Source organism: Elephantulus edwardii, unplaced genomic scaffold (assembly GCF_000299155.1).
Source record: "Elephantulus edwardii isolate Elephantulus edwardi_28Jun2011 unplaced genomic scaffold, EleEdw1.0 scaffold00324, whole genome shotgun sequence".
Lineage (NCBI taxonomy): Eukaryota > Metazoa > Chordata > Mammalia > Macroscelidea > Macroscelididae > Elephantulus > Elephantulus edwardii.
Genome location: NW_006400074.1, coordinates 1,097,487 through 1,121,964, shown reverse-complemented (window position 1 = coordinate 1,121,964; position 24,478 = coordinate 1,097,487). Strand labels below are relative to the sequence as shown.

The 24,478-nt window shown below is 38.1% G+C and overlaps 1 protein-coding gene across 1 annotated transcript in view; it reads left to right on the top strand.

Annotated features, from left to right (window-relative positions):
• Positions 1-22,247, top strand: part of TTC19 (tetratricopeptide repeat domain 19) — an 86,758-nt gene extending 64,511 nt beyond the window's left edge. Inside the window, exons 8-11 of the mRNA XM_006901400.1 lie at positions 18,069-18,223; positions 19,394-19,556; positions 20,263-20,379; positions 22,186-22,247. Coding sequence (XP_006901462.1) covers positions 18,069-18,223; positions 19,394-19,556; positions 20,263-20,379; positions 22,186-22,247 — 497 coding nt within the window. The remainder of the gene's footprint in view (positions 1-18,068; positions 18,224-19,393; positions 19,557-20,262; positions 20,380-22,185) is intronic.
• Positions 22,248-24,478: the final 2,231 nt, after the last annotated feature.

Sequence of the window (24,478 nt, the reverse complement as noted above, 5' to 3'; positions counted from 1 at the left end):
GTTGTCGAACCTGAGCATCTTCAGTCTTCCGTGGCCAGGCCCAAGAGGGTGGCTGGGATGGGGAACAGGTTTGGTGGAGTCCATGACCTTTTCTAAATCCAGCTTGAACAGCTAGCAGTTTTCTGTTGTTGCACTATTCCAGATGTACCAGGATGATCTTTAGCAAGATTTTGTTGGATGTAATATTAGTGATATTTTGTTATATCTTTATTCAGATATTTTGTTATAATATCTTTAATATGGATTTTTTTTTTCCTAGTCAGGTAACTTCTAAATTTCCTGGGATATATTGGTGAGTAGTTCTAGAAGTACATGTTTGTTGAAACATAGCAGTTAGTATTCCATTAATTCCTAGGGCCTAATTTTTCTTTAGTGCCTTCAGTACGGCTTGAACTTTTTCTTTCATCACCTTGGTTCTTGGATGTATCCTACCTCCTATAATGGCTTTGTATCATTTAGTTCTTTTTCTAAAAGACTCTCTTTTTTCCTCCATCTTCTTTTGTTGCTTCCTGGGTCACTCAAGATTATATCCTTGGCATCCTTCAATGTTGCAAACTCAAGGCTTGAATTTTTCAGTTCCTTTAGCTTGAGAAATGCTGGGTGAGTGCTTCCTTTTTTATTTTCTGACAGTAGCTCTTTGTACATTTTATTGTTAATTAATATCTTGTTTTCTTGAGCTCCCCTTAAATGTTCTGGTCATTTCCTTTGGTGTCTCTCCTTTTCATTTTACTTCTTGTTCTAAAGATATTTCAAATTCTCTTCTGACATCCATTTTGGTCTTTTTTTCCATCTATGTCTTTGTAATTAATTTTTGCTTTCTTAGTGGACGATATCTTTGATGTCATTCCACCATGCATTTGATCTTTGGTCATTAATGTTAAGTTCCTCAAATCTGTTCTTGAGATCATTTTTTATTTCAGGTGGGATTGATTCAAGGTCATATTTAGGTTCTTGTGGACTTACTTGATTTTCTTCAGCTTCAGTTTAAAATTGCACATGAATAATTGATGATCTGTTCCACAGTCAGCCTTGGCCTGGTTTTGACTGCTGACAGTGAGCTGCTCCAATGCATCTTTCCAAAAATAGAATCGGTCTGATCCCTATGTGTTTCTTCACACAGGGTCCATGTGTATTGTCGCCACTTGTGTTTTTATAAAAAGGCATTTTTGATGAACAGATCATTGATGGTACAGATTGCAGTCATTCCTTTTCTGGCCTTATTTTTGTCACCAAGATTATGTTTTCTGACCTCTGGTCCTTTTTGTTTCCAACTTTTGCATTCCGGTCACCAGTTATTAATAAGGCATATTGATTGCATGTTCAGTGAAGGTCAGCTTGTAGAATTCTGTAGTATTTATCATTTTCCTCATCTTTTGGCTTTAACTGTTGGAGCATATATTTGAATAACAGTTGTATTAACAGGTTTTCATTGTATGCGTGTGGATAGTAGTCCATCACTCACAGTGTTTGTTCAGTATGTATTTTTATCATATACCATCAAATCACTTGCAACTCATAGCAACCGGATGTACAATACCTATCCTGTGCCAACTTTATTGTTTCTGACAGTCACTGTTTCAATCCATCTTATTGAGGGTTTTCCTCTCTTGTGTTGTCCCTCTAGCCTTCTAAGCATGATATCCCTTTCCAAAGACTGGTCCCTCCTTAAAACATGGCCAAAATATGTCAGAAAAAGTCTCAGAATCTTTGCCTCAAAGAAACAGCCTGGTTTCACCCTCTCCAGGACAAACCTGTTTTTTTTTTCCTGGCAGTCTATAATATATTCAACACTTTTCTCCAGCACCATAGCTCAAAAGCATCCATTCTCTGTCATTTCCTAATCATTGTCCAGTTTTCTGACGCATAGCAAGTAATTGTGGAGACTGTGGAGCTGGAGCTGTCCAGGACTGAATGATGCCAGTGAAGTATACAATATCACTTCTGTGGAGAACATTCAGGGACACCACAACCCTCTGTGGGATTTTTAATGCTGTAAATCTTGTGAGAGATACTGATCTGTAGTTTTCTTTCTTGGTAATATCTTTGCCTGGTTTTGGTATTAATGTTATGCTTGCTTCATAGAATGACTGGGAATATTCTTTCTTTTTCTATGTTTTTAAAATACCTTAAGTAGAATTGGTGAAAGAAAGATCTTCTCTGAATGTTTGGTAGAATTCAACTGTGAAGTCATCTGGTCAAGGACTTATGGAGAAGTCTTTCTCCCACAGAATAGCTGATGGTATCAAATCAGTGAGTACAACACAACATCCTTTGCTACCAAAGATCTTGAACACAGCATATCAGATGAAAAACTAGTGAGTATAACAGAGAACACAGTAGCAGATTTGGGCTGGCAGAAAAAAAGAAATTAGAAAACTTGAAAGCAGGAAATTGAGACTTTCAAGAACAAAGAAAAGTAGATGGAACCTAAGGGACTAGGAGGCACCATAACCAACGTCCATGTCACTGCTGAGCATCATAATAAAGGTTAATATTCAGACTCACTGCTGACTTGAGAGAAAGTGATCTGCAGGGCTAGCTCCAAGGCCTGCCTCTACTGGTTCAAATCTACTTGTGACTCTGCAGGATAAGGATCGATAGTCCCCTCCCATGCCATTTTCAGCCTCTGAAGTCTCCATTTGTGCCTCAGTTCTCATTTTCTAAGGGTATTTTCCAATTAGTGGACCAGCTGGGTCATATGGAATTGCCAAACTGTCTTCCAGAGTTTTTGTTCCATTTCACAATCCCACCAGCAGTGTCTTCAGAGTTGCTGTCTCCCCACATCCTGCTACTGGGATGAGATGTTATCTCATTGTGGTTTGATATATATCTCTCTTTTTGCCAGTGAGTTTGAGCATTTCCTCATGTGTCTGTTGGCTATCTGAATATCTTCTGTGAAAATTCTTTCCATGTCTTTTGCCTATTAGGATTCTGTAAAGTTTTGATATAAGACCCTAGTCTGAAATGGTATTGCCAAATGTTATTTTCCTCAATAAGTAGATTTTCTTCTTACTCTGCTGGAAAATGTTTTTTTATGCACACAAAGATTTAATCTTTAGAAGGTCCCATTCATCAATTTTATCTTTTCCAGATTTTACATTTTTGGCTCTTTCGGCAGTCTCCCTGTACCATAGACTAGGCTGTCTAAGCTTGATCCCAGTGTGTGTCTGATGAACTTTATGGTTTGGGCTTTACTCCCAGGTCTCTGAACCACGTTGAGTTGATTTTTGTATATAGTGTGAGATGTGGATCCTGTTTTCAGCTTTCTGCAGGCAGGGGCCCAGTTTTGCCAGCACCATTTGTTGAAAAGTGTGTTATTTCCCCATTTGATAGGTTTTATTTCCTTATCGAATATCAGTTGACCATAGATAGATGGGTCCATTTCTGGGTTCTGCATTCTGTTGCATTGGTCTGCCTGCCTGTCATTGTACAAGTACCATGCTGTTTTGGTTACTGCTGCTGTGTGGTAGGTTGTGAGGTCAGGGAGTACATTGCCTCCCACTTAATTTTTATTTTCCAGAAGTGCCTTGCTTATTCAGGGTCTCTTCTCTCCAAATAAACTTTCCAGTTTCCCTTTCGATCTCCTTGAAAAATGAATTTGGGTGTTTTGAATATGTAGAATGCTTTTGGTAGGGTTGTCATTTTCATAGTATTGAGTCTTCCTATCCATGAACAGGGCACTTTTTTCCATTTATTTAGGTCTGTTATTGTATCTTGCAGAAATATTCTGTAGTACAGGTCTTTTGTTCTCTATCTAGGTTCACACGCAAGTATCTCAGTTTGTGGTTGACTATTATAAATGGTTTTGCCACTTTCTTAGTTTCCTTCTCAGAGTTCTCTTTGTTATTGTAGAGGAATCCTACTGATTTTTGGATATTGATCTTATGTCTACTAAGTTGGTCTAATAGCTCTAACAAGTTTCTTGTTGAGCCCTTGGGGTTTTTTCTATACACTATCATATCATCTGCATATAGTGACAGTTTAACCATCTCTTTGCCAATCTGGATGCCTTTTATTTCCTTCTCTTGTCATATTGCCCTAGCAGGCACTTCCAGTACAATATTGAATAGAAGTGGTGATAGTGAGCACCCTTGTCTGCTCCCTGTTCACAAGGAAAATGCTTTTAGTGTCTTTCTACATTGAGAATGATATTGGCCCTTGGTTTTGCTTATGTACCTTTCACTATGCTGAGGAAATTCCTTTCTATTGCAGTTTTGCTGAGTGTTGGATTTTGTCAAATGCCTTTTCTGCATCAATTGTTAGGATCATGTGGTTCCTTTTATTTGCTTTGTTAGCAGCATCATGATAAACAGTGCAGAGACTTGAGATTGTTGACAGCTTTAGTTTGCTTGGCTCTAAAATCAACACTCTTGGTACCAGCAGCCAGGAAATAAAAAAATTAATTACATTGGGAAAGTTAGCTGTTAGGGATATCTCCAGAGTACTGAAGAGAAACTATGTTAGTCTGGAGAGTAAGGTGTCCCTGATACAGGTCATAGTTTTTGTAATTACTTGCTGTGTATCAGAAAACTGGACAATAACTAGGGATGATAGAAGGAGAATTGATACCTTTGACTTGTAGTGCTGGAGAAGAGTATTGAATATACCATCAACTGCTAAGAGAACAAACAGGTTCGTCTTGGAGAAGGTGAAACCAGGCTGCTCCTTGGAGGCAAGGATTCTGAAGCTCCATCTAACATACGTTGGGCATACTGCAAGGACGGACCAGTCCTTGGAGAGGGACATTATGCTTGGGAGGGTGTAGGCATGGCACAGAAGGGGACTGAGGTAATGGGGTAGTTGTGTCAGAGACAATAAGGTAAGCTCAGGATAGAGCTAACATTAGAGGTTAGCTAGAACCTAGAGGGTTCAGAGCTGTTGTACATAGGGTGGCTGTGAGTTGCAAGTGACTTGACAGCACATAACAACAATATGGTGAATTATGTTGAGTGTTTTTCTTATGTTGAACCATCCTTGCATAATACCACTTGGTCATGATAAATTATTTTTTTGTTGTGCTTTTGGATTTTGGATTTTTTTAAGGATTTTTGCATATATTTATGAGACAGATTAATCTGTAGTTTTCTTTCTTGGTAATATCTTTGCCTGGTCTGGTATTAGAGTTATGGTTGCATAGAATGACTTTAAGAATGTTCTTTTTGTAAAAAAAAAATAATTTTTTTTTGCTATTTTTTAAGAAAAGACTTTTAAGTAGAATTGGTGAAAGATCTTCTCTGGATGTTTGGAAGAATTCAGCTTGTGAAGCCATCTGACCAAGGACCTTTTTTATGGGGAAGTCTTTTTATAACCTGTTCAGTTTCTTCTTTTGTGATGGATCTGTTCAGTTGTTCTACATTTGTCCTTGTCAATCTGGGAAGGGCATGGGTTTCAGGGAATTTGTCCATTTCCTCTAGGTTTTAAACTTTATAAGAATATGGCTTTTCCTATGTATTCTGATATTAACAATTTAATTTCTTCTGGTTCTGTGGTGATATCACCTCTTATTTCTTAATTGTGTTATCTGTGTCTTCTCTTTTTTTCTCCTTTTGTTCAATTTTCTAGCGGTTTGTCAATTTTATTGACTCTTTCAAAAAACCAGCTCCTAGTCTTATTGATGGTTTCAGTTTTCTGTTTTCCCTCTCATTGATTTCAGTTCTTGTCTTTATAATCTCCTTTCTTAAGAGGCTATGGAATTAGATTGTTGTTTGATGAAGGTGTTGAGTTAGATCATTGATTTTCCTTCTTTTCGTCCTTTTTTATGTGTGTGCCTATTGCTTTGAATTGTTTCCTGAGGACTGCTTAGTTGCATCCCAGTTGTTTTGGTATGTTATGTTTTCATTTTCATTTGTTTCAAGGAACTTTTTTGGTTTCATTCTTTATTTCATTTATAATTCAGTTCTAGCAGAACCACATGGGTGGTTTTGTAAACTTTAACCTCCTGTGGTTGATACCTCGTTTTATGGCATTGTGGTCTGAGAAGATACTTTGTATTATTTCAGTGCTTTTGTTGATGCTTGTTTTGTGTCCTAATATGTAATAGATTCTGAAGAACGTACCATGTGCACTTGAGAAGAAAGTGAATTGATTTTTAGTTGGGTGTAGTACCCTGAATACATCCACAAGGTCAGGTTGGCTGATTGTTTAGTTTAGATATTCTACATCTTTATTGAGTTTCTTTTGAGTTGACCTATCCTTTGGTGGTGTGTTGAAGTCTCCTCGCAGCACTGTGGTACTATTTCCTTCTTCAATTCTGTTAACTGTCTTTTTATGTATTTTGCAGGTCTGTCATTTGGTGCATAAATGTTGACCAAGGTTATATTGTCTTGATCTGTTGTACCTTTAATTGGTATGTAATGCCCTTTCTTGTCTTTTATGGTTTGCATTCTGAAATATGTTTTATCAGAGATTAGTATTCCCACTCTTGCTTTTTTATAGTTGCCATTTGCTTGGTATATATTTTTTCTAGCCTTTGATTTTGAGTCTGTATTTCTCTTCTTTTTTTTTAGATGTGTCTCTTGTAGGCAACATACTCATGGTCTTCGGTGTTTTGGGTTCCCCCCCCCAATTCTACTCTTTCTCTTAATTGGCACATGTTGTTGTTAAGTGCTTTCGAGTTGCTTGCGACTCATAACAACCCTATGTACAACAGCCCTAAACCCTGCTCTATTCCTTGCCAATCTTATTGTCTCCAACACGCCTATTGCCATTACCCCAGTGAGGGAATCAATCCATGTCATCAAGGGTCTTGCTCTCCTGCACTGTCCCTCCATCCTCCCAAGCATGACATCCCTCTCCAAGGACTGGTCCCTCCTTGCAGCATGTCCAAAGTATGTCAAACAAAGCCTCAGAATCCTTGCCTCCAAGGAGCAGCCTGGTTTTACCCTTTTCAGGACGAACTTGTTTGTTCTCCTAGCATTCCATGATATATATTCAGTATTCTTCTCCAGCACCAAAGCTCAAAGGCATCAACTTTCCTTCTGTCATCTGTAGTCATTGTCCAGCTTACTGAAGCCTTTATCAGCCACACCTTAGTCTCCAGACTGACCTTATTACTCCTCAGTACCTTGGAGAGGTCTCTAACAGCAAACTTTTCCAGTGTAATTCATCTTTTAATTTCCTGGCTGCTGGTGCCAAAAGTGTTGATTGTAGAGCCAAGTAAACGGAAGCGGTCAGCAGTCTAATTTTTTCACCATTTATCATGATTCTGCCCGTAGGCCCATTGGTGAGAATCTTTGTTTTCTTGATATTGAGCCTCAGTTCATAGTAAAGGCTACAATCCTTGACCTTCTGCAGCAAGTGCTTCAGGTCCTCCTCGGTTTCAGCAAGCAGGATTTTGTCATTTGCCTGACGCAAATTGTTGATAAGTCTACCTTCAATCCTGATGCCACACTTCTCCTAATAGAGCCCAGCCTCCCAGATAATCTGTTCTGCATATACACTGACAAGATATGGAGATAGGACACATCCTTGATTCACACTCTTCCCAATTTTGAACCATGCAGTGTTTCCTTCCTCTGTTCTGACGACTACCTCCTGGTCCAAGTATAAGTTTAGCATAAGCACAATCAAGTGTTCTGGATTCCCATTCTTCTCAAAGTCAGCCACATTTTGTTGTGATCCACACAGTCAAATGCCTTTGCATAGTCAATGAAACACAGATAGACATTTCTCTGATACTCTACTTTCAGCCAAGACCCATCTGACATTAGTTATCTCTAGTGCCACAGCCTCTTCTAAATCCAGCCTGCACTTTAGGCAGTTCTCTGTTGATTTGCTGTTTGAGTCATTTTTGGATGATCTTCAGCAGAATCTTGCTTGCATGTGGTATCAATGATATTGTACGATAATTTCCACACTCTTGAATCTCCTTTTTTTGGAATGGGAACAGATATAGATCTCTTTTGGTCAGTAGGCCAGGTGGTTGTCCTCCAGATTTCTTGGCACAACTTGGTGAGCACATCCAGGCCAGCATCTGTTGAAATATGTCAATCATTATGCCATATTAAGTATGATTACTGTCAGGCCTGGTTTTAGCGTTGCCATTTTGTTGAGCTTCTTTTTGTGGTGTTTTTGTTTACTGTGGTCCATCCACTTTCCTTTGGTGTCTCTGTGTGAGGGACTTCACTTAGAATGTCTTGTAATTTTGGTCTTGTTTTCACAAAGTCTTAAGTTTCTTTTCTGCAAAAGATCTAATTTCTCATTCATAATTGATGGAGAGTTTTGCTTGGTCTAGGATCTTTGGCTGGCAATTTTCTTCTTTCAACTTTCTGTATATGCCATCCATTGTCTACTAACTTGCATGGTTTCCACTGAGAAAGCAGAACTTAACCTAATTCTTTTCCATTTGTAGGTGACTCTTTTTCTGATGCTGCTTTTAGTATTCTCTCCTTATCTTTTAAGTTAGAGAATTTGACTATGATATGTCTTGATGTTTTCCTTTTTGGGTCTTGTCTGTTTGGTGTTTTCTGTGCTTCTTGAATGTGGATTTCCCTGTTCTTCAAAATATCTGTGAAGTTTTCTTCTAGTACTTCTTCCACAATTTTCTCAGTGAGTTCCCTGTCACTCCAATGTTCTGGAATTCCATTCTGAACTTTGTTCCTTTTGATGTTATCCCACATGACTCTAATGTTTTCTTCATTTTCTTTATGTCTCATCTCTGATTTTTCTTCTAGTATATTTCCAGTGAGGCTTCTATCTTTCAGCTCCCTGACACTCTGTTCCATCTCTTCAGTTTTACGTTTTTCTCCCACCAGTGTGTTGGAAACTTTCCATTTCAGTCTTAATAATCTGGATTGCACTTTCATGCTGTACCCTGTCTTGTGATGATTTTTTTAAGTTCTTGTACCTCTTTATTTATACTATCAATTCTTTCTTTCATCTTTTGCATTTTCTTCCATTGCTGTTCCTTCTCATCAGTATATTTTTTCTGGATTGCTGTCTTTGAGGCATTTGCTTTCTTAATGGCTTTCATTGTTTTTTCCATCATTTGCATCTTCTTCTGCAGCTATTCAAATAATTCCACATCAACATATTTCTTCTGGTTCTATCTGGGGAATTCATTGAGTCAGCTTTTTTAGGAGAAGGGTAGTTTTGTTTTTTTCATGATGACTGAGGCAGATTGCTGCTTTCTTGACATTATGTCTTTTTTCAATAGATGTTTGTTTGTTTTAACTATATAATGACCCAGTGTATGGCAACGTCTTATGAAGCACCTGGATATTTGTATTCCCTTCTTGCCCCAAAGTACCTGAATGGCAGAACAAGGAAATCTGTTGCCTTCTAGAAACAAATTGTGGCTCTGCCCAGCCCTGGCTTAAGTCTTTTTGAGTTTAAGGAATCCCACCATATGTAGCTAGTACTTAGTAGACAGCAGTACTTAACCCAGAGTACCTTAATGGCACAAAAGGGAAATCTGTTGTTGCCTTCCAGAAACAGTAGCTTGGCCTGGTCTGGCTTCTTCTCACTTATGTCATTTTAATAGTTAGTGTTACTGGATAGTTGTTTAATGTTGATAGCTTATTTATATGGAGTGCATACACTTCCAAATAGCATGCCTCCGGAAACTCTGTAAACGTAGAGAAACGATAAAAGTTATATAAGTCTTCAGGTCTTTAGTTCATAGGGTTGCTATGATTCGTCTATGACTTGAAAGCACTTAACAAGAACATCATTTATTGACTAGTCTGATTTCCTCTAAAAAATGGGTTTGGTTTTGTTGGTATTTTAAAAGATTGTTTCTATATTTTGGTATCCTGTATTTTGTGCATTACATAATGCTTTGTAGTCTGTCTTTTCACCTTATGATGTTTGATATATAGATCTTTAAGTGTGAATATAATAGAATTAATTTGTATTTATAGTTTATACATTTTGAATCTTCTTTAGTAGCATCTTTCACTATTCTGTGGTCAGAAATATCCTCTTAAATATTTGGCTTTTCATATTTAAGTCTTTAAATCATGATTTAATTTTAATATGGTGTGAGGTAGGGATATAATGTAGGCACAGCAGTGGATTCAGACATGCGAGTGATCATGAAGATGGCATTGAACTAGCCAGCGTTTTATTATGTTACACATAAGGTTGTGTAGTTAAGAGCTGATTAACTGGCAACCAAGAACAAAATATAGCTAGTTTTTTCAATCCTCACCCTCCTGCCCTCATAAACAGCCAGTTGCCTAGAATTGATCCCTGTATGTACTTTGAATTTTTGTTCTACATAAAATCTTAATATTGTTTTTGATGGTGGTGGGAGAGGAGTTGGCTTGGACACAAGTTTTCCTAAATTTGAGATCCTCTTTTTTTCTTCTTAAATGTAGTTATTGCTATCCCTGTTTCTTTTAGAAGTGCTTCTAATTTTGCCAGTATTTTGTCAAATTATTTTTGTCTGGAGTTATATAAATCTATTTTTTTTATCTGTATATTTTAGGTGAAAACTTTCACAGCAAATTAAGTTCCCCCTTAATAATTATTACACAGATGTGTCCTTGGTTATGATTTTTACATTCTATCAGCATTCTTATCATTTCTATTCCTTTTTTATTGATCTTTCCTCTCTTTGCTGTCTCATCTTGGCTTCTGAGCAAATATTAATGGTTTGCTTTTATACAGTTAGGTGTGTAAGGGTCACATTATTCTGTTACTTGGCTGAAAGGTGACCTGTGGAAATAGCAGCCATTCCATAATCAAAGATTATCTTGGGTGGGATAATGGTCTTAGGAGTTTTTCTTGTGAGTCTGTCTCAGAGATGGTGCCTTCTTTCTGAAGGTTTGAATCCACCAGTGGCTCCTCAGGATAAAGATGAGCAGTAATTTCCTATGTGATTTACAGTCTCTGAAAACCTGCTAGAGGGTCAGTTGAGAGTCATTTCCAACTTGACAGCAAGGAGTTTGAGTTTTTGGATTATCTGCCCAATAGCTCTGGTCTTCTTTTAGGAATTTGAGTTCTGTCCTCCATTTTATTCTATCTAAGACCACCTTCTATGTCCCTGGTTGGAACAGCTGGTAGTGGTAGTCAAGTACCATCTAGTTACTCTCGTACATGGAGATGATCAGTCCCAAGGATTAGGTTTTACTTTGAGCCTTGGCCTTTTCCTCCCTTTCTCTCTTTTGCAATATGAATAGAGACCATACATGGCCACTTGGGAGCTTTCAGACCCCAAATGCTACTTACCGAACTTGGTAATGTTGCAGAACATTTTCTTTGGGAACTGTTGTTATGTCAGTTAACTAAATTTTCCCTGAGATGGTTAAGATTGTAGACCCAAACGTTTTCATCTTGTAAACCAATATTAAATTGTGTGGATTATCGTTTGGAAGCATATGTAACTATGCTCCCTGTTCAGTTTGTTATAAATGTGGATATCTGCAGCACTTACATAAGCCTGCACTTGCACATGCATTTTGTAAGCCTAATTTGATAATACTGATACATAAGTATATGGAGTCATTCTTGTATCCTTGGGGTAAGTGCTACTTGGTTATCTTCTTAGTACATTTGAGAATTCCATTTCCTATTACATTGAGTGAAAATTTTTATAATGTTGACATCATGGATTGATTTTTTTGAAGCTCTATATAAATACTTCCAACTTACATTTCAGTTACTATTGTTTTTAACATTTTTAATACATTAATTTTTTAAAAGAATTTGTTGTTGTTGTTATGTGCCGTTGAGTCGTTTGCGACTCATAGCAACCCTATGTACAACAGCCCTAAACCGTGCTCTATCCTGTGCCAATCTCATTGCCTCTGACACACCCATCCCGAGTACCCCAGTCACTGAATCAGTCCACCTCATAGAGGGTCTTCCCCTCCTGTGCTGTCCTTCTACTCTACCCAGCATGATGTCCCTCTCTAAAGACCTGTCTCTTCTTACAATATGTCCAAAGTATGTCAGACGAAGCCCCAGAATCCTTGCCTCCAAGGAGCAGCCTGGTTTAATCCTCTCTACGATGAATCTGTTTGTTTTCTTGGCAGTCCATGGTACATTCAATACTCTTCTCCAGCACCACAGCTCAAAGGCATCAATTCTCCTTCTATCCTCCCTGGTCATTGTCCGACTCTCTGATGCATAAAAAGTGATTGCAAAAACCATGGCCTGTATCAGGCGGACCTTAGTCTCCAGAGAGACACTGTTGCTCTTGAGTATTTTGGAGAGGTCCCTAACCGCAGACTTTCCCATCGCAATACGTTTTTTGATTTCCTGGCTACTGGTGCAAAGAGTGTTGACGGTGGAGCTGAGCAAACTGAAGCTGTAAACAATCTCAGTCTCTTCACCATCCATCATGATGCTACCGATTGGTCCAGTGGTGAGAATTTTTGTCTTCTTAACATTGAGCCTCAGTCCATATTGAAGGCTGCAGTCCTTGACCCTCTGCAGTAAGTGCATGAGGTCCTCCTCAGTTTCAGCAAGCAAGGTTGTGTCATCTGCATAACGCAGATTGTTGATAGATTGTCCACCAATCCTAACACCATGCTTCTCGTCATAGAGCCCAGCCTCTCGGATAATCTGCTCTGTATAGAAGTTGAAAAGGTATGGAGACAGGACACATCCCTGGCGTACACCCTTCCCAATTTTGAACCATGCAGTGTTGCCCTGCTCTGTTCTGACTACTGCCTCTTGGTCCAAGTATAGGTTTCACATTAGCACGATTAAATGTTCTGGGATTCCCATTCTTCTCAGAGTCAGCCACAGTTTGTTATGATCCACGCAGTCAAATGCCTTTGCATAATCAATGAAACACAGATAGACATTCTTCTGGTATTCTCTGCTTTCAACTAAGATCCATCTAACATCAGCTACAATATCCCTAGTACCACGACCCCTTCTAAACCCAGCCTGGACTTCTGGCAGTTCTCTGCTGATGTACTGTTACAGTCGTTTTTGGATAATCTTCAGTAGAATCTTGCTTGCATGTGAAATCAATGATATTGTTCTGTAGTTTCCATACTCAGTTGGGTCGCCCTTCTTTGGGATGGGAACAAATATTGACCTCTTCCAGTCAGTTGGCCAAGTGGTTGTTCTCCAGATTTCTTGGCACAACTTGGTGAGCACATCTAGGGCAACATCTGTTATCTGAAATACTTCAATTGGTATACCATCTATTCCTGGGGCCTTATTTTTTGCTATTTCCTTCAAAGCAGCTTGAACTTCTGCCTTCATCACCATAGGCTCTGGCTCAAATGCTATTTCATTAAATTCTTCTGTATCTGCCTATTCCGTTCGATACAATGACTCAGTATATTCCTTCCATCTTCTTTTGATACCTCCTGGATCATTTAACATTCTGCCTAAAGCATCCTTGATTGTAGCAACTCGAGGTTTGAATTTGTTCTTCAGTTCCTTGAGCTTAAGAAATGCTGAAGAGTTCGGCTCTTTGGATTTTCTGACTCTAGCTCCTCGCACATTTCATTGTAGTATTTTGCTTTGTCATTCCGTGCTGCCTTTTGGAATCTTCTGTTCAGCTCTTTAGTGTCTTGGATTCTTTCTTGTGCTTTGGCTTCTCCAAAGAATTTTTAAAAATTAATTATGTTAATTGCTCTAGGTATGTCAACTCTTTTGCATAGCAATATTTTGTTACACATAATGTGTAACAGGACAAAATGTTGCCCAGGGTTACACTGTCTTCATGATGGTTGTTGGGTTTAATCAGTTGTAACTTTTGGGCCAATCTTCCTTTTTAGTTTGTATCTTTTTTGCTGACCTTTTACTTAAACCATGATTTCCTTATCTAGAGCTTGATCCTTCCTGATCAAGGCATGAACCATCCTTCCCTTCCTTCTGAGGAGCATCATGGTGATACTTCTATGACTCATTTGTGATTGTTTTGGCAGTCTGTGGTCTATTCAGTATTCTTTATGAACTCCATTGTATCTTCCATATTCTTCCCCATATACATCATATATATCAATTATTCTTCCTTGCATTCACATGCATGTAAGGCAGTTGAAAGACCATAGCTTGGTCAGAAGCACCTTTGTCATCAAAGTGACACCTTTGCTTTTGAAAACTTAGAGCAGTCTTCTGCTGCAGATTTGCCCAATGCTTTACATCATTTGATACTGATTGTTGATCTAAGTAGAATGAAGTTGCTGCCAAGTTTAATGACACCTTCAATTTGTCCACAACTATCTGATTTTCTTCTTGCCTTAATTTATTAAAAAATATTAATAACAACCATTTAAAGCTGTATAACTTAGAAAAGGAAATGTATACACATGCACACATACATATAGCTATAAGTGTTAGACTGGCTATCAAGGGATAGCATTTTGTATAATCAAAATTTATTCATTGCAAAAATCTTTTTATAAAATAAATGGTGATTACACATATAAACTTTACCTGATGAAGGTGAAGGAATCAGATTTAATAAATATATCTGTGGAAAGAGTATGGAAAAGCTGGTCTCAGCATTCAAACAATGTCAGATGCTGACCTTGGAACAGACCATCAAGTTAAATTGAAGCTGAAGTCAGTCCACCACAACCTAAATATGTTGATGGCTATATCCTAGTGGAATTGCAGAACAGTCTCAAGAATGGATTTGATGCATTGAAAATTAAAGACTGAAGGCCAGATGAGTTGCAGGGTGACATCAAGCACATCATTCATGAAGAAAGCAGAATGTCATCATAAAGACAGGAGAGAGAGACAGAGACACACACTCAGGAAGTTGCACTGGAATGTAAAGGCGGCAAAACAAAGGTAAAAAATACAAAAGTAAGAGAGTCAAACAGGATTTCAAGGTCCCACTCCAGAAGACAAAGTATTATAAAGCATCCAAAGAAGATTGAAGGGTACACAGAGTCACTGTACAAAAAGTTACTGAGGACCTTCTAAGAACATGCATATCCAAAAACTTCTCTAACAGAGTAAAAAGGGAAGCCACAGATTGGGAAAAAATATTTGGTAATAACAGGTCTGACAAGGGACTTATATCTGGAATTTATAAAATACTCAAGCACCACAATAAGATAAGAGTACATAACCCAATTGAAAAATGGGCACAGGCTATGAACAGACATTTCACCAAAGAAGACATTCAGATGGCAAACAAACACAAGAAGAAATGTTCAAAATCCCTAGCTCTATAAGAGAGATGCAAATCCAGACAACTATGAGATATCATCTCACCCCAGTCAGAAGAGCATAATTTAACAGAACAGCAAATGTCAAATGCTGGCGAGGTTGTGGAGAAACTGGAACCCTTATTCACTGCTGGTGGGAGTGTAAAAATGGTGCAACCACTGTGGAAGAAGGTATGGCGCTTTCTCAAAAAAGTTGCAACTAGAAATACCATTTGACCCAGCAGTTCCACTACTGGCAGTATGCCCTAAAGAAACCATAACTGCCACCCAAGCAGAGATATGCACACCCATGTTTATTGCAACTTGGTTCACAATAGCAAGGAGTTGGAAACAACCCAGGTGCCCATCAACAAACGAATGGATAGAGAAGCTGTGATATATTCACACAATGGAATACTATGCTGCATTGAAAACAAGGAACTCAGGAAATACTATTCAGAATGAGTGACCCTGGAGGACATTATGCTGAGTGAAATATCTCAGTCACAAAAGGACAAATATTGCATAGGCCACAGTGGACTTGGGGGGAGGGACTGCATAACAATGAAAGAGTTTCTTTTCAAGGAGAAGAGTGAATTTTGGGGAAGGCGGTGGGCAGGAAGAAAAGTGCAACAATGAATGACTGGAAACCCCGAGTCTCTGTAATCGTTCACTAAAATTAAAAAATAATAATAAAAAAGAAATACAATGTGAAGGAGAAAAAGCCCCCAAAATAAAATTTACAAAGAACAAATAATTAAAACTTAATTGTAAGAGGATTGATGAATAAATGAGTTACTGAAGTTACTGAAAGAAGAAGTCCAAGCTGCACTGAAGTATTAGAAAGATATAAAGCACTAGGAATTAATGGAATACTAGTTGAGGCATTTCAGGAAACAGAACCCTAGACATGCTCATTAGTCTAGCAATATAGACGATAGCTACCTGTTCAACTGACTGGCAGATCAAACAATTAATAGTAGCAGTCATATAGAATTGACAGTAAACTGCCAGAAAGTCAAGCTGGATTCAGAAGAGGCCATGGCAACAGAGATAATATTGCTGCTGTCAGATGGTTCTTGGCTGAAGGCAGAGAATACCAGAAAGATGTTTTGTTTTATTGACTGTGCAGAAGCGTTTGACTATGTGGAACATAACAAATTAATAGCTGACATTGAAAAGAATAGAAATCCCAGAACACAATATTGTGTTCATGTGTTCTTGGTCTATATCTAGACCAAGAAACTTGTCCAAACTGGTTAAAGTAACACTAATTGGTTTAAAATCACCTTTTAAAAAGAAATGCTTTGTGTCATGATTGTATCCTCTCTTCATACCTATTCAGTCTGTATGCTGAGCCAGTCATTCAAGAAAATGTAGTAGATGAAGAAGAATTGGCAGAAAACTCATCAATAACTTGTGTTAAGTAGATGACCTTGCTTGAAGAAAATGAAGATGACTTGAAGAATGTGCTGCAGAAGATCATACTGCTGTCTTCAATATGGGTTATATCTCGACATCAGAAAACAAAAGTCCTTATTACTGGATCAATAGGCAACATCATGATAGTTGGAGAAAACATTGAAGTTGTCATTAATTTCATTTTACATGTACCCACATCAGCATCTATGATAGTGTCAACTAAGAAATCAGAAGATATGTTGCATTCGGGAAATCTGTTATCAGGGACATTTTCAAGTGCTAAAGAGCAAGCATGTCAGTTTAAAGACTAAGGTGTGTGTGCCTAGTGCAAGCCATGATCTTTTAGATTACTTCCTGTGTATACAAAGAATGTAGGCAGCATCGGGACAGTTGAGTCAGACCTCTTGTAATTGAACAAAGGGGTACTGCCCCTACCAGCAACATCAGTGGTGCAAAACTAATTCCTGTAAGGTCAGAAATAGTGCTCTGGATCTATTTATCCTAATTCCAGCGTCAATCTTATTACTAGTCTACTGTGTCCAGAATATGTTGCAGTGGTCATACAGATCTTATAAAACCATATTCATAGTTATGAAGTTTATTACGGAAGTTAACAGGCAGGAAGTTCAGGTTGGCAGCAGGATACTCAGTCCAGACAACTTCCCCAGTGTGCCTGCAGGCCGTTTGACCTTCAGCTTCATGGCTTAATCCTGCCAGTTATGGGATCTTCTCTTTTTTGTATTTTATGTTAATGTTATTTCTGCATTATTTTATAAGTCTTACACAAATTGATACTGCTTCCAGTTTCGTACATTTGTGTTCTCTAATCTGTTTATGTGGTACTATTGAATGTTTTGAAATTGTTCTTTCAGACTACAACTGCAGTGTCATTTTTGTAATATATTAAGTGCTAAATCATTGCATCCTTTATTCCATTATTGTTGATGGTATGCACCCTTGAGTAGGTGATGACTAAAAGTGACCTCATGAACAAAAGATAGGAGCTTTGTCCTATCCTGCACCAGCCTCTCAGTCTCTGAAATGCTTGAAGCTATTGCTGTGTAAATGTCTCGTTGAAAGTCTTTCTTTTCTATCCTTGATGCTTCCCCCTAATATAGGTGGTTTTTAAAGCTGACCTTCGATTTCAGAATTGAGTGTTCTCTGGCTTATTACTTTGCTATCTTTGCACTTTAAAATTGTTTTCATTGGTCCTACACTTATTTTTATTAATCCATTTTTCTTTTGAGTTTGTTTTCATCTGTTTCTACTTAATATTATTTGTTTAAAACAACAAAAAATATTTTACATTTAGAAGCTCTGGTGGAAGTGTCAGTTCCATGCTTTGATTGATATGTAGACTTAAGATGCAGAAAACATTGTATACCTCCTGTTAGTCTGAAAGAAATAATTTAGTAGGGTATTAGTCCATCTAAATAAACTCTAACCTGATGAAACATTCAGTGGGCCCCCTGCTGTTAAAATATTTTGTAGATTTTTATAACAGGAGAAATGATTCTCTTCTCTGCTTTCAATACTGTACCTATTATATACCAGCATTATTATTTTTTTTCTTAGCGGAAGAGAAAGCCAATACCCACCTTCTTCTTGGCATGTGCTTAGACACCTATGCCCGTTATCTTCTGTTTGCCAAGCAGCCATCACAGGCACTAAAGATGTATGAAAAAGCTTTGCAGATTTCTGAAGAAATACAAGGAGAAAGACACCCACAGGTAAGGGAGGGAAATAAAAGTTGAACTGTGAAGCTAGTTTTTCAGATTTTCCTTATATAAAATGTCACCCTGATTGGGCATTATCTTGCTTCCTGATTATCTTCACATCTTTCACACACCCTACCTTCACATACTTGTTTCAAAAATTATTTAGGATTTCTGGTTAATTGCTGTGTTTATGCATAACATTGCTCTAGTTTCTACCCCAGATAGTTCTTCTGAAATGCAGGTCTGGCCAGGCACCCTGTGCTTCCTTGGCTTCAGGTGCAGACCACAGAACCTTGGGCACGATCTTGGAGGAATACAGACTGATGGATGAAGATCGTTGCCCTCCTCACCCCACACTTAGAATATGTATATCTCTGTGTATTGTGTATGGAGAAGAGTCGGAGGGTGGGGCCTTAAATATGCCGCGGTGATTTTTATCAGAACAGTAAGCACATGGGATTCAGATCCATCACATTGTGGAGGTAATGAGAAGTTAAGGAGTGGATCACTTGCCTAGGAATATTTGGTGTCTTTAACGTAGAATACAGTATTTGAAGGGACATTTTTCAAAACAGAGCAAGTATAGTTTTAGAAGAAAGTGGACTCTGAGGTTTGGATTATGACCAGGAATGGACTGAGGGTTTATACAAGAATTCCCAATGGAATATCATGAAAATGTAAGCATGGCATTTAAATCACCTAAGACTAGTGACGGGACGTTAGTGTGGAAGAAGCTATGGAAGTGGACTCTTTCAACACTAACATTTAAAAACTCTTCAGGAGGATCTTATTCTTGATGAGCCTCAAGGTCACCACTAGGCTTTGATTATAATATATAGGCAGTGAAGTTATGGTGTTGGTTGAACTGTAGAAGCATAAGGGAAAAGCTTTTTTGTTTAGCTTTTATTTGGTGCTTCTAATTTAATAATTACTTGGGTAAATAATTTGTGGTCACCTTGTTCCCTAATTTCTAGATAACTTGTTCTTATGGGTTCTTATGAAGCTGTAAATCACATAGGAGGTTGCCTGTCTTTCTCCCACAGAGCATTTGGCCTGCCTGCCTTTGGGTTGGCAGCACAACTTACACTAGACCACCAGAGCTCCCTTGAAGTATATATATTCGCAGTTTATCAAGCTGTAAATTGTTGAATCTTTGAAGGTGTGTGTTTATTTTCTATCTAGACCATTGTACTGATGAATGACCTTGCTACTACTCTGGATGCACAAGGGCATTTTGATGAGGCTTTCATTTATGTGCAGAGGGCATCAGATCTGGCCAGACAGACCAGACATCCGGAGTTACACATGGTACTCAGCAACTTAGCGGCTATTTTGATACACAGAGGTAGGTAGCACCGGAACTATGACTGGCCTGCTCTAGGGGTGGATGCTGGTTTTGCAACTGTGAAAAGGACAGAGGACAATGATTTAGAAGCCAGCTAACTAATAGCTGAAAAAGGAAGTTCTGTTTGGTTGACATACCACTATGTTCAGGCCACATCACAGCTGTGCCCCACACTGAGCCTGCAGAACCACACCCAGTGTTTGCAGATTTTTTAAATGTTTTCAAACTTAGTCTTAAATTTGTTCCTCACAGTATACTCATGAATATGTAGTCTTTTTTTGAGTATCCACACCACATACTATGCCATACTGCTTTAGTACATCCCCTATAATTTTTAGAAACCTGAAATGACAAGTATTTCTGACTGAAGTCCTTGCTCAGTTGAGGGTCCCACGGTGTACTAGAAATTATTTCGTTAGTTTCCCATTATGTCCTCAGTTAATTCCCCACAGAATTACTGAGTTAGAACTCTACTGGTCATGATCAGAAATCCCAGTGTTCACTGGGTTATAGCTCTATTACCTGGACCACGTTATAGCCCCTTTGAGCCAGTTTCCATATCTGTAGATTGGGGATGAGGTGAGGGCAGTGCCAGCCTGTAAATGAGGACAACAGACCTGTACTGTCATTGGGGCTTTCTATTCAGAATCACTTGGAAAACATGGCCTTTTTTCTTGTTCTTCCTTTTTCTCCTGGATGACTGTAGAACGATATGCACAAGCCAGAGAGATCTACCAGGAAGCGCTGAAGCAAGCAGAGCTGAAAAAAGACGAGCTTTCCATACAGCACATCAGGGAAGAGCTGGCTGAGCTGTCAAGAAAAAGTAGACTTTTGATATAATTTTGTCAAGCTCTAAATAAATTGTTTGGTAGGATATTCTTTAAGTAGCCCAGAGGAATAGCTATTATTCTATGGTTATTGACTCCCAGATCAGTGGTTTAAATCCTTTCCCCTGGATAATTCAAGTTTTCCCAACTTCTTGGTGAAGGACAAATTGTATAGACACCACTTTTCTTTTTAAAGACTGATCAACTACCACCTCTTAACTCTCGCCGATTTTGACTTTTGGTAAGGAAGGCCACTGATTTCAGTTTAACACATGGCAAGTTCCATCCATCTGTGCTGGTCATGTCACTCTAGATGATGCTTAGCCTGCTTTCCTCTGTGAAGAGGGAGGTTGGTCCACTTATGTGCTGTCCTTCCCTCTTTACCTGTCAGACAGCAGCTACTTGTATCATGGCAAAGGGGAGTTGTGGTGAGTTCTTTTTCTTTATAATATTCTCTATATAATGACTATAATAATATTCATATCTAATATATGTATATAATAATATATATGAATGTAATAGTCTCCGTAAAATTTAGTGTGGAATTTTCATACATAAAGGAGGAAAAGTGGTATCTTCAGTTGGACACCAGCGCACAGCACCCATTGTAATGTAGGAACTCAGTCACTCTGACTTATTGCTGCTGAGTCAGAACCAACTCATGGCAGGTTTTCAGAGGCTGTAATTGTACATGACGAGATTGCTCTTGCCTAATGGTTTTGTCCGTGGAGCTTGTGGTGGATTTGAATGGTTGGCAGTGCCACTCCATAGTGAGCATCCACCAGCACTCCAAGAGTAGGAACCAGGCCCCTGAACAGTAGAGCACTCATCTGATCATAAATAACAGTGAGCTGTATTTTTCTATGTATGCAACTATTAAAAAGGGAGGGAAGAAACTTGAACTCTTGCTTATTAATGCTTTTTTGGCATTTATTTGCCAGCTAAGTCTTGCAGCAGAATAACAGGGATATAGACATGCCAGGCTGTACGCAGAAGGTAGGACTCTAAAGGTAATTCTTTTTTTTTTTTAAATTATTTTGTGTGTATGTACCGTCAAATCGGATCTGACTGGTACAGGAGGATATTGCTCCTCCTTCTCCGGCAGAGTATCTGGTGGATTCGAACCATGTACCTCTGGGATTGCAGTGCAGCTTCTTGCCCCTAGGCCACCAGAGCTCCCTTAAAGGTAATTCTTACGTGTGTTGCTGGTATGACCAAAGCAGCACTGACCAGGCATTATATATAAATTTGGAGACGAATGAGATTCTCTCTTGACCCTGGGAGCAAGTGTTTGGGCATATGGTCTTTAAGGAATTGACTGCTATGTTGAAATAGCATGCCTAAAAGTATGTATAAGAAAAGAAGATAAGGAACGTCATTCAGTAGGCTTGTAATAGCTGTCTGTCTAAGGAAAATGAGAAGTTTTCTAGGTACCATTGGTACCTACAACACTGGTAACTGGTGGGGTTAAGGATGTGAACAGACCCTGCAGACTGGTGGTTTTGGTTTCTAAATAAGTACTGGAAAACTCCTTTCATAATAAACTAGTAACTGTATAGTGATTGTAGATATTTAATAACCCTTGAGTTTATTATAAAAAGTAACTTAAGAAAAATTTAATAAAGCTGTAAAGTCCGAATCTAAAACTTTGTATTCTGCAAATGTTAATTTCCCCTCATGTTCTCAGCCCATCTAGTATAACCAGCTAATTCTTTTAATCAAATCTAACTCAGACACATAGTATAAATCAGATTTGCGTTTCAGTGTAACCTAATCTTAAATTTATTTACTTGTTTTTGTAGCTGCTTTGTTGGGATTACTGAAAATGACATTTTTCACTCCAAATTTTATTGAAGAAGTTTGATCCTCCAAAATAATTCAGTGGTCCTGGGGCTGGAAAAAGTATATATAGTTTTCAGGAAGACAAGTTTCTTTCTGTGTCTTATTACAGGTCATTTGCACTACTGTAAAACAAGATAACAAAGGAAAAAAAAAAGCCTTTCACCGAGCAGTCTGAATCAGACCTGTCATGTTAAAAATAGTGTGGCTTAAATTTTTGAACTGTACACATCACTAGAGTTTTCAGAGAATACATGTTTTAAAAAATATGGTCATTCAACATACCAAAATTTTAAAAATTACATTTCCAATCATAAGCATACACTGAAATGGTGACAATCAGATTCTGCCTATGAATATTATTAGGAAGACCTTAATTGAGTTCTAGGTGCTAAAAAAATGTAACTTCAGAACATATAAATCTTGGTCTGCCTTTGGTTTACAGCAAATGTCAACTCAGTGCTGTGCTTGACGTTTAACTCATGATCAAATGGACCTCCATTTGTCTGATGCTTTATTCCATAGGCAAGCCTGGCCATAGAAGCATTCTATTCTTTTGCCATATTGAACTAAGAAAGGACCCTGGATTTTACTTCCCAATCCAATCTCCAAATGATGGTGGGCAAAGAGACAGATGTGCAGTGTGGTCAGGCTAGGGGGCAGTGGCCCCGACCGCACCTATGGCCCTCAAGTAGAACTGCAAAAAGAGCAAGTTATGCTCTCATCTGACATTTTCCATTGTAATAGCTTGAAATCTTCAAGGTTAAAGGATTTGGGGCAGTTGAAAATATAAGTTATATATGAATGCTGAATTACCAGTACCTTAAAAAAAATGAAGCCAAAAACTTCAGTGGTGGTGTATGTTTCTCATCTATATTAAAAAATATATATGTGTGAGAGAGAGAGTGTGTGTGTGTATGTGTGTGTGTGTGTGTATAATAAATTGATGCCAACTTTTCAAGTAGCAGGGACGCTGACTCCCAAGCTTGATCTGAAGTTTATTTTGGAGAGTTCAAGTACCAGAGCAGCAGTTACTAGAATAAAGGCATTAGCTTCAGAAAACATGAAATGCCCTGTCACTGCCATTTAGAACTTATATGGGCAAAGTTCTGAAACCTTTTTGCTCATCCATATGGTTAGGGATTAAACGTCACTATTACAGAGTTGATTTGAGGTTCTTGATAATGCATATAAAGCAGCTGTTATAAAAGCAGCACTCAGATGCTAGGCCTAAGAGGCCTGAGTAATTTTGTTGAAAAATCGACTTAAAACTCTGTAAAGTGCTATTTTTTGTCATCCTGAGAGACTTCTATTTTTCCCCCACTCCAGTTATCAGTGGTATTTTCCCAAAACCATCAGTATCAAGGGAAGGATAATTTCATATGCTTCTATTATATGAAAGGTATCTAAAAATAAGTGATTCTTAATGAAAAATAAAACCTACCCTCATGTACCACAATTAGTTTAAAATTCAGTCTTTAACTTATTTGCACCTTGAAAATTGAGGAAATCAAAACATCCAACAATAAATAAATTCTTGCCCACAAGGAATGAAAGTAGAGTAAGTGCTGCCATACAGAAGTAGGAAAAGGGCCTTCTGTTCACCAAGAGTGCTTCAAAAGCATGACATAGAAAATTTACGCAGATTCTACATTTTAATTAGCCAATTGCAAATATTAAGGAAAAATATTTTGGTTTTCTCCTTTGTAACCTGAGACACCAAGAGCCTTAAATCACAAATAATTTACTATAGCTATGGACAGGGTAGTCAAATTTATTTTCAAAATGAAAGCTTTGTTTGGCTGCCTCAAATGAAAGAGAAAATATTTATACTTAGGGGCATGGTTAAATTACCAGTGTGCATTAACAGTGAGGTATGCGTCCAATAAGCTTTTAAAACTTTATAAACAGCTATAACATACCCATGCAGTAATATTTTTTCCATTGTTACTAATGGGGGGGGGGGGGGGCAGAAGCCTGCACTGGAAATTTACATGTGGCAGAATTTTGTTTCTCCTACTCTTTGACCCTAAAACGTTAATGTACAGGTTATATGACAAGGGTCTGTGTTAAAAATCTAAACATTTCACAAGATTTTAAACATCACTGAGAAACTGAATAGAGGAAACAAAATTGGATCAAAATACAATGCCCATTTAACAGCCAACATTATGTAATTGGGCTGTATGAAGTTGTTTAGAAGGCAAAGGTTAAAAAGATAAATGAAAAAATTTTAAAATTTGCCCCCAAAGTCAG